General features: G+C 44.9%; 2 protein-coding genes across 3 annotated transcripts in view; one reads left to right on the forward strand and one right to left on the reverse strand.

Moving 5' to 3' along the window:
• The first annotated feature begins 15,149 nt into the window (after nt 1-15,149).
• LOC119361001 lies at nt 15,150-16,172 on the forward strand. Its single transcript, XM_037626409.1, has 2 exons — nt 15,150-15,889; nt 16,093-16,172. Exon 1 carries the CDS (start codon nt 15,150-15,152, stop codon nt 15,627-15,629), a length of 480 nt encoding a protein of 159 aa, XP_037482306.1. The 3' UTR covers nt 15,630-15,889; nt 16,093-16,172.
• A 28-nt stretch (nt 16,173-16,200) lies between these two features.
• Nucleotides 16,201-18,054, reverse strand: part of LOC119364807 (60S ribosomal protein L23A-like) — a 2,338-nt gene continuing 484 nt past the window's right edge. For both annotated transcript variants that reach the window (XM_037630340.1, XM_037630341.1), the window contains exons 2-4: nt 17,427-17,465; nt 16,621-16,981; nt 16,201-16,526 (exon numbers count right to left, since the gene is read on the reverse strand). In XM_037630340.1, the coding sequence (XP_037486237.1) occupies nt 16,442-16,526; nt 16,621-16,981; nt 17,427-17,439 (459 nt within the window). In that variant the 5' untranslated portion in view covers nt 17,440-17,465 and the 3' untranslated portion in view covers nt 16,201-16,441. The remainder of the gene's footprint in view (nt 16,527-16,620; nt 16,982-17,426; nt 17,466-18,054) is intronic.

Raw genomic sequence — 18,054 nt, forward strand, 5'->3', positions numbered from 1 at the left:
CACCAATATTGCTCACGTTTTCAGCACTGGGTGGACCCTCATATCTATTTGAAGGTACCATAAAAGTTCTCAATTATCGTAGATGGTCCTCACAGAAAATATGTTTCAGCATCATATCAGAGATGTCTTTACCTTACCATGAAAACAAATTTATATCCTCAATTTTTAAGAGGCTTCCTTTGTATGTTTTTTAAAGTCAAAATGCCCGAATTCATGCAAGATGTGCCCCCACCCCAAGAGTTTGCCCATGATAGAAAACTATATGGGTCCACCCCAGAAGGAAACAAACCAATGTGCAATGACTACAATAAGTTTTAGGGCATCTCCAACGTTGACCCCCAAACCGGACACGGTATCCGTCTGCGAATTGGTGGGGACCAGTCCGCAGACTCAGGTGGTGGAGCCGACCATCCAAAGTTATCCCCTAGATGGCCACTAGTACGGGAAATTTGAAATTCAAATCCATTAGTTCACATAGCGCACGCCGGATCACATCAGCCCCCCGATCACAACCAAAAAGGGACAAGTATGCGTGGTTTTTACATGCCCGGTCACAAAAGAATATCAGTCTGGCAGTCCGTACAAAAAATTGGATTTTCTACCCTTCCGGACCGGCAATCCGAGTCTCGACGCTTAATTTGTAGGCGTCACCGTCTTGGTCGCCTCCTTCTCCACCTCTCCAACCGATCCTTCTGTTGCTTCGGCATATTGAAGCGGATGGCTTGCATGATCATCCTTCTGTCATCATCTAAATCCTCCATCTTCAAGGTCAACATCTTTGCGTCCTCTGAAGCAGCTGCGATCTTAACCTTCTTCTCTTCGAGTATGGCCTTCCTCTCTTCGAGCTTGAGCTTCTTCTCGGTAGCCGGATCGTTGGATCCTCCACCACCGCCGTCTCCGACAACTTCTCATACAGGTCCATGTGTCAGCAGCAGCGAAAATGGGTGAGAATTGGGTGGAGAGCACCGGGATGGAAGAGAAAAGTGGAGGATTTTGCCGCAGGAACAGTGTAGCTAGCTACAAAGCGCGAGTTCCGCCTTAGTTTTGGGTGAGCATGGGGTGTCGGAGTCCTACATGGCTGGTGTCCGGGCTCCCGCCAAGCCCCCTGGTTTTGTTCCGTTTTACGTGAAAATGGTGGTCCAGACTACTCTGCACACCAATAGGGGGCGCCTGGCTTGCAGGGTCCGGACAGCTACGTCCGATGGATAAGGGTGGTTTGGGTTTCGGCGTTGGAGATGCGCTCAAGTATGGAATTGCATCCCGAGTGGATTATGTGTTTAAACTCTTTGAAGGAACAACCGCGCTTTCAAAATAGTTCAACTATAGATAATGACTCGTGTGTTGCAACGAGGGTATAAATATTTTAGTATGTCAGCTCGTGATTTGCCTGTCCAAATTAGTGCGATTGTGTAAAAAAATAAGATTTTATTTGACAAATCAATAAGAGGTTGGATAGTTGATGTGGTTTGCAAAGAAAATCAGAGATAAAACAAGAAAACAAAATGGAGAGAGGTAGGGGAAACGGAGCCGGATCCTCTAACTTACATAAGCAAAGTTATGGTGCTACAGTGCAATCCCAGTGTAAAATGAAGAAGGGATGTTAGAGAGGTTTAGCAGATTATTTACTATTGATATTTATTGTAGATATAAATAATCTATAATTAATTTTATTTCACAATCAAATTGTTTGTATGTAATGATTATAAATGCACACATTAAATCTGTAATTTGCAAATTAATTTAAATCATTTTAGCCTTAATCCATTGCAATGAACGGAAATACAGCAGTTCCAGAAACATGTTCAGGGAGAAGGGAAAGGGAAAAAGCGAGTTCAAGCACTGCCAGGAAACCCACCACATCCGCCCTACATCGTGATGAATGCCATGGGGCGAAAACCTGAGCAGCACAAATATTTTTAAGTCTAACTAGGTATTACAGAACCGGCATCCAGGGGCCATACTGACTCCAACAGACCCAAAAATACCCTACTGAAGCAACAAGAACATATAACTCCAAGCTTCGAAGCGCAGCACCAGAAGTTCACTCTCCGGTGATCGGTTGTCTGGCAGTGTCACACAGCTTCATCATCTGCATGGTACCCGCCCTGATCCGTTCCGCGCCTGTGTGTAGCTTCTTTAGCGGCATCTCCTTGTTGCAGACCTGTCCAGTAAATCAAGAAAGAACACATGGAAAGACAATTTCGAATGGTGTTTTAATCATTTTCTTCTCAAAAGTGGCTCAATTTTGAGCTAGCTAGATAGCCCAACACGCAGCTGCAAGGCCCACCGTGTAAAATCTCTCTCCCCCAGGGAGAAAAGTATGGCACCACGCATAAAACTGCCAGTAACTATTGGGACATCTATCAGTACCCAGCACGACCCCAATGGATCTCCACAGACATTTTGCCACAGGGCAGGTGAAAAAAAGGTGTTGCGAGCTCTCAACCTCGTTGCAGAAGGAACAACAAGGATTACCAGGCCATTTCCTTCTACGCATAACCTGTCGAGTAAGCACAACATCTTGCGACATTTTCCAAAGGAATATTTTGATTTTGAGAGGTATTTTAGCTCTCCGGATCCATCTATACTGGCACCCACTAATAGACCTCTCCAGCCATTTATAGACTGACTTAGTCGAGAATTTGCCGTTTTGATTAAGCCCCCAGGAAACCCAATCACTATCACTAGTCAGTGTTAAACTACTGACCGTGGCTCGGATCATTTTCCATTGATCGGATAGTTCAGCATTAAGCCCCCGTCTGAAAAAAATTGTTAGTGTCCATATGATTCACTTTATCCATAGTGCATTCAAGGTCATTGCATATCGAGAAAAGTTGTGGGAATTGTTCCTGGAATGGAAGTAGCCCATTGATGGGGTCCATCCACACCCGGGCAATATTTCCAGATTCGATGTTAACTTTTCTCCCCACCATATAAACCTCTTTCACCTTTAATAGAGCTTTCTAGCATGGAGAATCAGAAAATCTGGCACTAACCTCAGCAACAGTTTTGTTTCCAAGGTCTAGCACGCACAATATCCTGACATAACCCACTTTGGGTCTCCAGTTTCCACCACCATTTCACCATTAAGCTAATATTTTGTTTTCTAAGGTCCTTAACCCCCAGGCATCCTTTGTATTTGGATCTACAGATCCTGTCCCACTTGACAAGGTGATATCTCCTTTTCTTATTACAACCTTGCCAGAAAAATAAACGTCTATGTTTATCCAGCTTTTCAATGAATGTTTTATTCATGAGCCACATAGACATGTGAAAAATGGATAGTTGAGTAAGGACCGAGTCAAGTAGTGTAAGCCTGCCTCCCATGGATGCGGCATTTGTTGGGGAACGTAGTAATTTCAAAAAAAATCCTACGCGCACGCAAGATCATGGTGATGGCATAGCAACAAGAGGGGAGAGTGTTATCCACGTACCCTCGTAGATCGTAAGCGGAAGCGTTAGCACAACGCGGTTGATGTAGTCGTACGTCTTCATGATCCGACCGATCCAAGCACCGAACGTACGGCACCTCCGTGTTCAGCACACGTCCAGCTCGATGACGTTCCCCGGGCTCCAATCCAGCGAAGCGTCGGGGATGAGTTCCGTCAGCACGACGGTGTGGTGACGATGATGATGTTCTACCGGCACAGGGCTTCGCCTAAACTCCGTGACGATATGACCGAGGTGGAATATGGTGGAGGGGGGCACCGCACACGGCTAAGGAACGATCTGTAGATCAACTTGTGTGTCTATGGGGTGCCCCCTCCCCCGTATATAAAGGGGGAGAGGAGGAGGGGGCCAGCCAAGGAGGGAGGCGTGCCCCCTCCTTTGCTCCTTCTCCCTCCTTTCCACTAAGGCCCAATAAGGCCCATATACTTACCGAGGGGTTCCGGTAACCTCCCGGAACTCCGGTATAGTCTCAATCTCATCCGGAACCTTTCCGGTGTCCAAATATATCCGTCCAATATATCAATCTTTATGTCTCGACCATTTCGAGACTCCTCGTCATGTCCGTGATCACATCTGGGACTCCGAACAAACTTCGGTACATCAAAACTTATGAACTCATAATAAAACTGTCATCGTAACGTTAAGCGTGCGGACCCTACGGGTTCGAGAACTATGTAGACATGACCTAGAACTATTCTCGGTCAATAACCAATAGTGGAACCTGGATGTTCATATTGGTTCCTACATATTCTACGAAGATCTTTATCGGTCAAACCGCATAACAACATACGTTGTTCCCTTTGTCATCGGTATGTTACTTGCCCGAGATTCGATCGTCGGTATCCAATACCTAGTTCAATCCCGTTACTGGAAAGTCTCTTTACTCGTTCCGTAATACATCATTTCATAACTAACTCATTAGTTACAATGCTTGCAAGGCTTAGGTGATGAGTATTACCGAGAGGGCCCAGGGATACCTCTCCGACAATCGGAGTGACAAAACCTAATCTCGAATTATGCCAACTCAACATGTACCTTTGGAGACACCTGTAGAGCACCTTTATAATCACCCAGTTACGTTGTGACGTTTGGTAGCACACAAAGTGTTCCTCCGGTAAATGGGAGTTGCACAATCTCATAGTTGCAGGAACTTTGTATAAGTCATGAAGAAAGCAATAGCAACATACTAAACGATCAAGTGCTAAGCTAACGGAATGGGTCAAGTCAATCACATCATTCTCCTAATGATGTGATCCCATTAATCAAATGACAACACATGCCTATGGTTAGGAAACATAACCATCTTTGATCAATGAGCTAGTCAAGTAGAGGCATACTAGTGACACTATGTTTGTCTATGTATTCACACATGTATCATGTTTCCGGTTAATACAATTCTAGCATGAATAATAAACATTTATCATGATATGAGGAAATAAATAATAACTTTATTATTGCCTCTAGGGCATATTTCCTTCAGTCTCCCACTTGCACTAGAGTCAATAATCTAGATTACATAGTAATGATTCTAACACCCATGGAGTCTTGGTGTTGATCATGTTTTGCTCGTGAGAGAGGCTTAGTCAACGGGTCTGCAACATTCAGATCTGTATGTATCTTGCAAATCTCTATGTCTCCCACTTGGACTTGGTCCCGAATGGAATTGAAGCGTCTCTTGATGTGCTTGGTCCTCTTGTGAAATCTAGATTCCTTTGCCAAGGCAATTGCACCAGTATTGTCACAGAAGATCTTCATTGGTCCCGATGCACTAGGTACAACACCTAGATCGGAAATGAACTCCTTCATCCAGACTCCTTCATTTGCTGCTTCCGAAGCAGCTATGTACTCCGCTTCACATGTAGATCCCGCCACGACGCTTTGTTTAGAACTGCACCAACTTACAGCTCCACCATTTAATAAAAGTACGTATCCGGTTTGCGATTTAGAATCGTCCGGATCAGTGTCAAAGCTTGCATCGACGTAACCATTTACGACTAGCTCTTTGTCACCTCCATATACGAGAAACATATCCTTAGTCCTTTTCAGGTATTTCAGGATGTTCTTGACCGCTGTCCAGTGACCCACTCCTGGATTACTTTGGTACCTCCCTGCCAAACTAATAGCAAGGCACACATCAGGTTTGTACACATCATTTCATACATGATAGAGCCTATGGCTGAAGCATAGGGAACTCCTTTCATTTTCTCTCTATCTTCTGCAGTGGTCGGGCATTGAGTCTGACTCAACTTTATACCTTGTAATACAGGCAAGAACCCTTTCTTCGCCTGATCCATATTGAACCTTTTCAACACTTTATCAAGGTACGTGCTTTGTGAAAGTCCAATCAAGCGTCTTGATCTATCTCTATAGATCTTAATGCCCAATATGTAAGCAGCTTCACCGAGGTCTTTCATTGAAAAACTTTTATTCAAGTATCCTTTTATGCTATCCAGAAATTCTATATCATTTTCAATCAACAATATGTCATCCACATATAATATTAGAAATGCTACAGAGCTCCCACTCACTTTCTTGTAAATACAGGCTTCTCCAAAAGTTTGTATAAAACCATATGCTTTGATCACACTATCGAAGCGTTTATTCCAACTCCGAGAGGCTTGCACCAGACCATAGATTGATCGCTGGAGCTTGCACACTTTGTTAGCTCACTTAGGATCGACAAAACCCTCCGGCTGCATCATATACAACTCTTCTTCCAGAAATCCATTCAGGAATGCAGTTTTGACATCCATCTGCCAAATTTCATAATCATAAAATGCGGCAATCGCTAACATGATTCGGACAGACTTAAGCATCGCTACGAGTGAGAAAGTCTCATCGTAGTCAACCCCTTGAACTTGTCGAAAACCTTTCGCAACAAGTCGAGCTTTATAGACAGTTACATTACCGTCAGCGTCAGTCTTCTTCTTAAAGATCCATTTATTCTCAATGGCTTGTCGATCATCGGGCAAGTAAACTAAAGTCCATACTTTGTTCTCATACATGGATCCCATCTCAGATTTCATGGCCTCTAGCCATTTTGCGGAATCTGGGCTCATCATCGCTTCCTCATAGTTCGTAGGTTCATCATGGTCAAGTAACATGACTTCCAGAATAGGATTACCGTACCACTCTGGTGCAGATCTTACTCTGGTAGACCTACGAGGTTCAGTAGACACTTGATCTGAAGTTTCATGATCAATATCATTAGCTTCCTCACTAATTGGTGTATTTGTCACAGGAACTGACTTCTGTGATGAACTACTTTCCAATAAGGGAGCAGGTACAGTTACCTCATCAAGTTGTACTTTCCTCCCACTCACTTCTTTCGAGAGAAACTCTTTTTCTAGAAAGGATCCATTCTTAGCAACGAATGTCTTGCCTTTGGATCTGTGATAGAAGGTGTACCCAACAGTCTCTTTTGGGTATCCTATGAAGACACATTTCTCCGATTTGGGTTCGAGCTTATCTGGTTGAAGTTTCTTCACATAAGCTTCGCAGCCCCAAACTTTAAGAAACGACAACTTTGGTTTCTTGCCAAACCATAGTTCATAAGGCGTCGTCTCAACAGATTTTGATGGTGCCCTATTTAAAGTGAATGCAGCCGTCTCTAAAGCATAACCCCAAAACGATAGCGGTAAATCAGTAAGAGACATCATAGATCGCACCATATCTAGTAAAGTACGATTACGACGTTCGGACACACCATTTCTTTGTGGTGTTCCAGGTGGCGTGAGTTGCGAAACTATTCCGCATTGTTTCAAATGTAAACCAAACTCGTAACTCAAATATTCTCCTCCACGATCAGATGTAGAAACTTTATTTTCTTGTTACGATGATTTTCCACTTCACTTTGAAATTCTTTGAACTTTTCAAATGTTTCAGACTTGTGTTTCATTAAGTAGATATACCCATATCTGCTCAAATCATCTGTGAAGGTGAGAAAATAACGATATCCGCCACGAGCTTCAACATTCATCGGACCACATACATCTGTATGTATGATTTCCAACAAATCTGTTGCTCTCTCCATAGTACCGGAGAACGGTGTTTTAGTCATCTTGCCCATGAGGCACAGTTCGCAAGTACCAAGTGATTCATAATCAAGTGATTCCAAAAGTCCATCAGTATGGAGTTTATTCATGCGCTTTACACTGATATGACCTAAACGGCAGTGCCACAAATAAGTTGCACTATCATTATCAACTCTGCATCTTTTGGCTTCAACATTATGAATATGTGTATCACTACTATCGAGATTTAATAAAAATAGACCACTCTTCAAGGGTGCATGACCATAAAAGATATTACTCATATAAATAGAACAACCATTATTCTCTGATTTAAATGAATAACCGTCTCGCATCAAACAAGATCCAGATATAATGTTCATGCTCAACGCTGGCACCAAATAACAATTATTCAGGTCTAAAACTAATCCCGAAGGTAGATGTAGAGGTAGTGTGCCGACCGCGATCACATCGACTTTGGAACCGTTTCCCACGCGCATCGTCACCTCGTCCTTGGCCAGTGCTCGCTTATTCCGTAGTCCCTGTTTTGAGTTGCAAATATTAGCAACAGAACCAGTATCAAATACCCAGGTGCTACTACGAGCTCTAGTTAGGTACACATCAATAACATGTATATCACATATACCTTTGTTCATTTTGCCATCCTTCTTATCCGCCAAATACTTGGGGCAGTTCTGCTTCCAGTGACCAATTTGCTTGTAGTAGAAGCACTCAGTTTCAGGCTTAGGTCCAGACTTGGGTTTCTTCTCTTGAGCAGCAACTTGCTTGTTGTTCTTCTTGAAGTTCCCCTTCTTCTTCCCTTTGTCCTTTTTCTTGAAACTAGTGGTCTTGTTGACCATCAACACTTGATGCTCCTTCTTGATTTCTACCTCCGCAGCCTTTAGCATTGCGAAGAGCTCGGGAATTGTCTTGTTCATCCCTTGCATATTATAGTTCATCATGAAGCTCTTGTAGCTTGGTGGCAGTGATTGGAGAATTCTGTCAATGACGTTATCATCCGGAAGATTAACTCCCAGTTGAATCAAGTGATTATTATACCCAGACATTTTGAGTATATGCTCACTGACAGAACTATTCTCCTCCATCTTGCAGCTGTAGAACTTATTGGAGACTTCATATCTCTCAATCCGGGCATTTGCTTGAAATATTAACTTCAACTCCTGGAACATCTCATATGCTCCATGACGTTCAAAACATCGTTGAAGACCCGGTTCTAAGCCGTAAAGCATGGCACACTGAATTATAGAGTAGTCATCAGCTTTGCTCTGCCAGATGTTCACAACATCTGGTGTTGCTCCTGCAGCAGGCCTGGCACCCAACGGTGCTTCTAGGACGTAATTCTTCTATGCAGCAATGAGGATAATCCTCAAGTTACGGACCCAGTCCGTGTAATTGCTACCATCATCTTTCAACTTTGCTTTCTCAAGGAACGCATTAAAATTCAACGGAACAACAGCATGAGCCATCTATCTATAACAAACATAGACAAGCAAAATACTATCAGGTAATAAGTTCATGATAAATTTAAGTTCAATTAATCATATTACTTAAGAACTCCCACTTAGACAGACATCTCTCTAGTCATCTAAGTGATCACGTGACCCAAATCAACTAAACCATAACCGATCATCACGTGAGATGGAGTAGTTTTCAATGGTGAACATCTCTATGTTGATCATATCTACTATATGATTCACGCTCGACCTTTCGGTCTCCGTATTCCGAGGCCATATCTGCATATGCTAGGCTTGTCAAGTTTAACCTGAGTATTCTGCGTGTGCAAAACTGGCTTGCACCCGTTGTAGATGGACGTAGAGCTTATCACACCCGATCATCACGTGGTGTCTGGGCACGACGAACTTTGGCAACGGTGCATACTCAGGGAGAACACTTCTTGATAATTTTTAGTGAGAGATCATCTTAAAATGCTACCGTCAATCAAAGCAAAATAAGATGCATAAAGGATAAACATCACATGCAATCAATATAAGTTATATGATATGGCCATCATCATCTTGTGCTTGTGATCTCCATCTCCGAAGCACCGTCGTGATCACCATCGTCAACGGCGCGACACCTTGATCTCCATCGTAGCATCGTTGTCGTTTACGCCATCTGTTGCTTCTATGACTATCGCTACCGCTTAGTGATAAAGTAAAGCAATTACAGGGCGTTTGCATTTCATACAATAAAGCGACAACCATATGGCTCCTGCCAGTTGCCGATAACTTCGGTTACAAAACATGATCATCTCATACAATAAAATATAGCATCACGTCTTGGCCATATCACATCACAACATGCCCTGCAAAAACAAGTTAGACGTCCTCTACTTTGTTGTTGCAAGTTTTACGTGGCTGCTACGGGCTTAGCAAAAACCATTCTTACCTACGCATCAAAACCACAACGATAGTTCGTCAAGTTAGTGTTGTTTTAACCTTCGCAAGGACCGGGCGTAGCCACACTCGGTTCAACTAAAGTTGGAGAAACTGACACCCGCTAGTCACCTGTGTGCAAAGCACGGCGGTAAAACCAGTCTCGCGTAAGCGTACGCGTAATGTCGGTCCGGGCCGCTTCATCCAACAATACCGCCGAACCAAAGTATGACATGCTGGTAAGCAGTATGACTTGTATCGCCCATAACTCACTTGTGTTCTACTCGTGCATATAACATCAACGCATAAAACCTAGGCTCTGATACCACCGTTGGGGAACGTAGTAATTTCAAAAAAATTCCTACGCGCATGCAAGATCATGGTGATGGCATAGCAACGAGAGGGGAGAGTGTTGTCCACGTACCCTCGTAGACCATAAGCGGAAGCGTTAGCACAACGCGGTTGATGTAGTCGTACGTCTTCACGATCTGACCGATCCAAGCACCGAATGTACGGCACCTCCATGTTCAGCACACGTCTAGCTCGATGACGTTCCCCGGGCTCCAATCCAGTGAAGCGGCGGGGATTAGTTCTGTCAGCACGATGGCGTGGTGACGATGATGATGTTCTACTGGCACAGGGCTTCGCCTAAACTCCGCGACGATATGACAGAGGTGAAATATGGTGGAGGGGGGCACCGCACACGTCTAAGGAACGATCCGTAGATCAACTTGTGTGTCTATGGGGTGCCCCCCTCCCCCGTATATAAAGGGGGAGAGGAGGAGGGGGCCGGCCAAGGGGGGAGGCGCGCCCTAGGGGGGGCAATCCTACTCCAAGTAGGTTTGGCCCCCCTTTTCCTATTTAGGAGTAGGAGAGGGAAGGAAGAGAGGGGAGGGAAGAAGGAAAGGGGGGCCGGGCCCCCTCCCAATTCGGATTGGGCTTGGGCGGGCGCGCCCCCTCCTTTGCTCCTTCTCCCTCCTTTCCACTAAGGCCCAATAAGGCCCATATACTTATCGGGGGGTTCCGGTAACCTCCCGAAACTCCGGTATAGTCCCAATCTCATCCTGAACCTTTTCGGTGTCCAAATATATCCGTCCAATATATCAATCTTTATGTCTCGACCATTTCGAGACTCCTCGTCATGTCCGTGATCACATCCGAGACTCCGAACAAACTTCGGTACATCAAAACTTATAAACTCATAATAAAACTGTCATCGTAACGTTAAGCGTGCGGACCCTACGGGTTCGAGAACTATGTAGACATGACCTAGAACTATTCTCGGTCAATAACCAATAGTGGAACCTGGATGTTCATATTGGTTCCTACATATTCTACGAAGATCTTTATCGGTCAAACCGCATAACAACATACGTTGTTCCCTTTGTCATCGGTATGTTACTTGCCCGAGATTCGATTGTCGGTATCCAATACCTAGTTCAATCTCGTTACCGGCAAGTCTCTTTACTCGTTCCGTCATACATCATTTCATAACTAACTCATTAGTTACAATGCTTGCAAGGCTTAGGTGATGAGTATTACCGAGAGGGCCCAGAGATACCTCTCCGACAATCGGAGTGACAAAACCTAATCTCGAATTATGCCAACTCAACATGTACCTTTGGAGACACCTGTAGAGCACCTTTATAATCACTCAGTTACGTTGTGACGTTTGGTAGCACACAAAGTGTTCCTCCGGTAAACGGGAGTTGCACAATCTCATAGTTGCAGGAACTTTGTATAAGTCATGAAGAAAGCAATAGCAACATACTAAACGATCAAGTGCTAAGCTAACGGAATGGGTCAAGTCAATCACATCATTCTCCTAATGATGTGATCCCATTAATCAAATGACAACACATGCCTATGGTTAGGAAACATAACCATCTTTGATCAATGAGCTAGTCAAGTAGAGGCATACTAGTGACACTATGTTTGTCTATGTATTCACACATGTATCATGTTTCCGGTTAATACAATTCTAGCATGAATAATAAACATTTATCATGATATGAGGAAATAAATAATAACTTTATTATTGCCTCTAGGGCATATTTCCTTCAGCATTGCCGATCTAGGCTTCGAATCTCTTAAGATACTTAATCAGAATGAACTCCCAATCAGAGTTGCGTAAATTGGTGTAGCTCACAGGCATCCCTAAGTACTTAATAGGGAAACTCCCAATATCACAATTAAACAATTCAGTATATTCTCTAACAACATTGTCATCTCCACCCACAGTAAGGGTTTCACTTTGTTGAAAATTCACCTTGAGGCCAGACATCATTTCAAAAATATAAAGCAACAACTTCAGGTTGACCGGTTTTTCTATGTCATGTTCCAAGCAGATAATACTATCATCCGCATTCTGTAACACCGCGACCCCATCCTGAATCAGATCGGAAGCTAGTCCCATGATCAGTTTGTTTTCCTGGGCGTTTTTAATCATTTTGGTCAGGCACTCCACAACAAGGTTAAACAGGAATGGAGAGTGTGGGTCACCCTGCCGCACCCCCTTTGCACTCTGGAAGTAGGGGCCCACACAGTTGTTGAGCTTGATGCTGATTGTGCCATTATAAAGAATTTGTTTGACCCAACCGCACCAAGTTTCATTAAACCCACGCAGCTTATGACATTCCAGGAGAAAATCCCAGTTAACTTTGTCATATGATTTTTCAAAGTCAAGTTTAAGCACTATGCCCACTCTCTTTTTAACATGAGTATAGTTCAGAATTTCATGCAAAGAGAGCACCCCATCCGTAATGTTTCTACCCTTAACAAACGCATTCTGGGTAGGGCTGATCAACTTATTAGCGTACACCTCCACCCTACGGTCCATTACTTTTTGTAATGAGCTTATACGGGCATCTCAGGAGACAAATCGGCCTGAACTGTTGGATTTTGTCAGCTCCAGACACTTTGGGCAGTAAAGTGATCACCCCATAATTAAGACATTGAACATCAAGCGTCCCATTATGAAAGTGCCTAAAAAGGGACATGATATCATCCTTCACTATCTCCCAGCATATTTGATAGAATTCAACTGGTATATTGTCCGGCCCAGGTGCTCTATTGGTGGCCATGGAAAAGAGAGCATCTCTAACTTCAGTTTCAGTGAACTCCCGACACAGTTCTTTGTTATCATCCTCATTCAACTTTTCATCATCGGACCAAGTATTAGGGTCCAAATGAAATTGATTGCCTTGAGCTGGGCCGAAAAGTTATTTATAGAATTCAGTAGCATGGGCAATCAGGTTATCTATGCCCTCTGTCTCCACCTCACCAGCTTTAAGAGAATGTATAGTATTTTTGCGTTCACGCCCATTAGCAATTTTGTGAAAATAGTCAGTGTTTAGGTCGCCTTTAAGCAACCATCGCTCACGCAACTGTTGAAGCCAGTATATCTCTTCATTCACCAAAATCTCAGGAAGCTCGAAGCATACATCAATTTTCCTACTATACAGCTCCGGAGTAAGAGGCCCATCCTCCTCTAGTTCTTCCAGCATGGCTAACTCCAGCCTAAGCTCCTCTTTCATTCTCTTATTATGGCCAAACTTGTCCGAGCCCCACCCCTTAAAATAGGTTTTGAATCTCTTTAGCTTAATATTCAGGACATCAATGGGGTCTTTAGAGAAGACACCTTGAGCCCAGATTTTACTAACTAAAGGCAGGAAACGCTCATCCTTGATCCAGGAAAGATCAAAACGAAATTCGTGGGGTTTGGGAGCCTCTCGTCTCTCTTCCCCAGTAGTAAGCAGCAAGGGATTATGATCCGAAATCTCTCGAACCAACTTCCTAATAGAGACCAGGGGAAACAAGTCCTCCCACTCCTCAGATATCAAGACACGGTCTAACTTTTCCAAAGTAGGGTGTGCTTGATTGTTCGTCCAAGTATATTTGCCCCCACTAATATGAATCTCTCTAAGAGCCAAGGTGTTGATAATAGAATTAAACAGGTCTGTGGATTTATGGCTTGTCATCTTTTTATTTTTCTCACCGGGATGTCTGAGAATGTTAAAATCCCCGCCCACAATGTAAGGGATCTGCATGCTATTACACATAGTAGCAAGCTCAAGCAAAAAATCTTCCTTCTGTTCTTCATGTGCAGAGCCATAAACTACCAACAACCCCCAATTAGTTTTCTTCTTCTTGTCAAAGACCACCACTTGCAAGATGTACTTGCCTTTGTTAGAGGTGACCACCTCCAAAGTGTTTTGCCTAACTCCACACAGGATACCTCCAGACTTGCCCTCAGAAGGAACCCAGTTCCATTTGAACAAAGTTAAAGGGATCAATTCTCCTCAAACACTTAGGGGGGAAATCTTTTTCATGGTCTCTTGCAGACCCTGGAAATCTAGGGAATGGTCACTAATAAGGTCAGAGAGGCAGGTGGTCATTCCTTTCTTACCCACCCCTCTGCAGTTCCAGATGAGCCCTCTCATCTAGAACGTTTTTTATGAAATTTGGACTTAGTAGCCCCACCAGGAGGCGCGGCAGGGCTACAACTCACCACCCCTGTATCCGAAACTTTTTTCTTGCTTCTAGTCACAGGTCTAGAAAGCTTGACAGTAGATTTTTTAGGTGTTTTCCTTTTGAGTTTACCAGAGGTCACCTTATCATGGATGACCTCATCCTGGTCCAGCCAAGTGAGATTCACGGGGCCATCTTACCCATCCCATTAGTCACAAAAATGTCATCCTCACCGCTCTGATCTAAATTGACTGTGCTCTCTTTCTCTTCTAAATTCTTTCTAACATGCTTAAGCTAACCTTAATATATGGATTGAAAGAAGGAAACTACTGTAGCTTCTCTAACTTTTCTTAATGTTAGAGCATCCCGTTCCGGAGAAAACGTGAAGGACTGAGCAAACCTTACCGTGGAGAGAGAAAGCGCAAGGAAAAAAAAAAGAAACAGCACGTCAATAAACAATGTCGCGTATCCGCGCGCGCGCCCGGGTCCGCAACCAAAAACCTTTAGAAAACCAGCGCTGCTACACGGACGACAGTTTTACAGCCGACGCCTGCACGATCCTACTTGGCAGCATCAAAAGCAAGCGTGCAGGCAGGAATCACTGTTGGGGAGGGATGCATCGTTCGCAGATCGTGCGTGTAGTGTCGTGTGTAAAGCAATTTCGTTAGAAAACAGAATCCTACGCCGACCATAACTCCTTTCCGCATCTCGCCAACTAGTTAATCGCCTGGACGATGCCACGAGCCCCTTCATCACGCGTAGCCAGCCACGCTATCGCAGACCACTCGAGGTCCCGGCGACGACGACGACGGGGAAAGCGCCCATGCCGGACCTGGCGACCCACCGCGACGGCGTCGCCTTCGCCTTCACGGCCTCCACCTGCCACGGCGCCGTCCGCCTGCGCGCGTCCGGGCGGCGCACGCTGGCCGCCGACCTCCACGAGCACCAGCTGTTCGTCCACCTCGTCCTCGACCGCGGCGGCCGCCGCGTCCTCATGGGCAACAAGGGCGGCAGCGCCGCCGAGTTCCTGGGCATGGAGCCGCGCAGGAGGGCCGAGGCCGTCGCGCGCATCGTGGCGAGGGCCCGGTTGCCGCCGGAGTGCGCCGAGGCCGTGGAGCGGCTGTGCGTGGCCTCGGCGGCGTGCGGGCGGGAGAATGCGTGCGACGACGTGACGGTTGCCGTGGTCTGGAAGCCACGCGCCGGAGTGGGAACGGGGGACGCCGCCGGCGCAAATCTTCCGTCACATGCGTCGTCCTCCGCGTTGAGATTCTCTAATTTGACTTGGTTGCTCGGCTACAGCTAGGTCCAGCACGCTTGTGATACATCGCCGATTCTTAGTTTTATTTGGACGTGTAAAATTCCAGCTGACCCTTATATGATCAACTGTGCATATGTAAGCCTAATCAACCTGATAGTTTCAGATACCACAGCTTCAGCTACAAGCTACGGCACTCTGTCTCATCGTCCAAAGCAGCAAAGACCACAAACACACAACAAGCACAATCAGGAAATTATACAGGAGATATGACGAGGCGAAAGATGGTGAAGCAACCAACCAATATGGTAAGACCAAACGCAAAGCTCGATTTAGCAACACGGGTCACTTGGATCGTTGCATCAAATACATGAAAGTGTGCAGCGATATGGTAGGCAATGGAGCCACTGAGGCCCTTTGCTAAGTAAGGGTACAAAATTACAGCTGATAATTGCTGGGCCGTTAACTGTGCATAGGTATGCCTAACCATCAACGTGCCATGTAATTTCAGATACCATATCGGTAGCTTCTGCTACTGATGCAACCAGTCAATCACAAAACGGCACACAGTCTCATCGCCCAAAGCAGCAAAGACTTCAACACAAACACACAACGAGCAAAACCGGGAAATTATACAGGAAATATGGTAAGTCAAAGGATGGTAAAGAAACCAACCGATATGGTAAGACCAAACGCAAAGCTCAACAACAAGTCACTTCGATTGCATCAAATTCATGAAAGTGTGCGGCGATATGGTAGGCAATGGAGCCACTGAGCCCCTTTGCTAAGTAACAACTACAAAATTCCAATAACACAAGAAACCACGACACAAGCGCCTACTGCAGGACCCTCCCTCTGACTTATATGATGCCGATCTTGTTGGCCACATCAAGAGCATCGTAGTCTGGTGTCAGCTTCACGTACGCCTTCTTCTTGCCATCAGGCCTGCAAAATTGCAAGTTTGGTTGGTCACTTAGCTGCACGTCATAGCGGATCAAGCAAGCAGCACAGCAAACGAACATGTGAGCAGAATACCAACCTGATGAGGGTGTTAACCTTCTTGGCCTGAATGTCGTACATTTTCTTGACAGCGGCCTTAATCTTCTTCTTGTCGGCCTTCAGGTCGACGATGAAGACGAGTGTGTTGTTGTCCTCGATCTTCTTCATTGCAGACTCAGTGGTAAGCGGGTACTTGAGGATCTGATATTGATCGAGCTTGTTCCTCCCAGGGGTGCTGATCCTGGGGTACTTGGGGTCCCTGGCCTTGGACAGGGTCTTGGGGCGGTGAAATGTCACAGAAGTGCGGATCTTCTTTGCCGTCTTCTTGATTGACCCAGACTTCACAGCCTTAGCAACCTTGGCGGCCTGGGCCTTGGCATCGCCCTTCTTGGCAACAGCAACTGGTAACAGATGGAAACAATAATCAGCTAGTGGACTTAGCAGCAAGACATAGAGAATGACATGAGAGTAAGCTTCTGGATTCTAAAGGGACAATTCAGTCAAGCATGAGTTAAGATTTTAACATGGCAAAGAGTAACAAGTTGCAGCATATCACTAAAACTTGCAGAGCATACTATTGGAGCACCCTTTAGTTTGCAAAAGATATTTTGCCATAAAAATTTGTCATTTATGTATGTCAAAGAACAATCATTTTACAAGAACAACCAAATACTGAAGACTGCATTCAATCATGTTGACTAATCCAATAGTGTGACCACAATACTGTGACATGTAAAGCAAGCTTTGAACTACACTTGACCCAAGTCTAAAGCACCTGACATGTTAGCATTAGCATTTGCAAGAAAAAGTATGGGGGCACATAGTTCTGCAACATTATGAGGTTACCTTTGGGAGCCATTTGAGCTTCTCAGGACAGCCCTTGAACTGCAAACACAGACGAGCAGTGATTTCAGATCGATATAACAAGAAACGATATAGGAAAATACAGCGAAATTAGAAAAGCAAGATATGTGTGTTCGCAGAGTAAACTACTCTAGTTTAGGAGCTAAAGCAACCCAGAGTGTCTTCTACCACAAGGGTAAATCGAAATCCAAACAACAACACTTCCCGAGCACAGTATTTCGACAGACCCTGTGACTGAAAACACATGCAACAACTATAAACGGAACAATAACTCATTCGTCATGAACTGGAAACAGGGGGAAGCCACAAACCCAAACAAGCATCTAATTTCACGCCCAAATCCACCCATGACCATCTCGCGCAAAACACAAACATCCCCTACACATCTGGACAACGAACGGATCGGCACGCTAACGAGGAATAGGACGGCCTACAGAACAAATCACTGCGGAAAACACAAGCTGCTGCCATGAACAACGACGCAGACACTACAGGAGATGCACGGGATTTCGCGCGCATGGGGTGGATCCGGCATCTCGTCAAGAACGAGGGAGCCGCGAGGCCTCAACGCCGGCTAACCGAGGCGAAGAAGAGAGGAGCATGAGCACGT

The sequence above is a fragment of the Triticum dicoccoides genome, chromosome 2B (genome assembly GCF_002162155.2).
Source record: "Triticum dicoccoides isolate Atlit2015 ecotype Zavitan chromosome 2B, WEW_v2.0, whole genome shotgun sequence".
NCBI lineage: Eukaryota > Viridiplantae > Streptophyta > Magnoliopsida > Poales > Poaceae > Triticum > Triticum dicoccoides.

Bases quoted from the DNA above. Each gene is read 5' to 3' on its own strand.
- LOC119361001 (XM_037626409.1), top strand. From the start codon at position 15,150: ATGCCGGACCTGGCGACCCACCGCGACGGCGTCGCCTTCGCCTTCACG.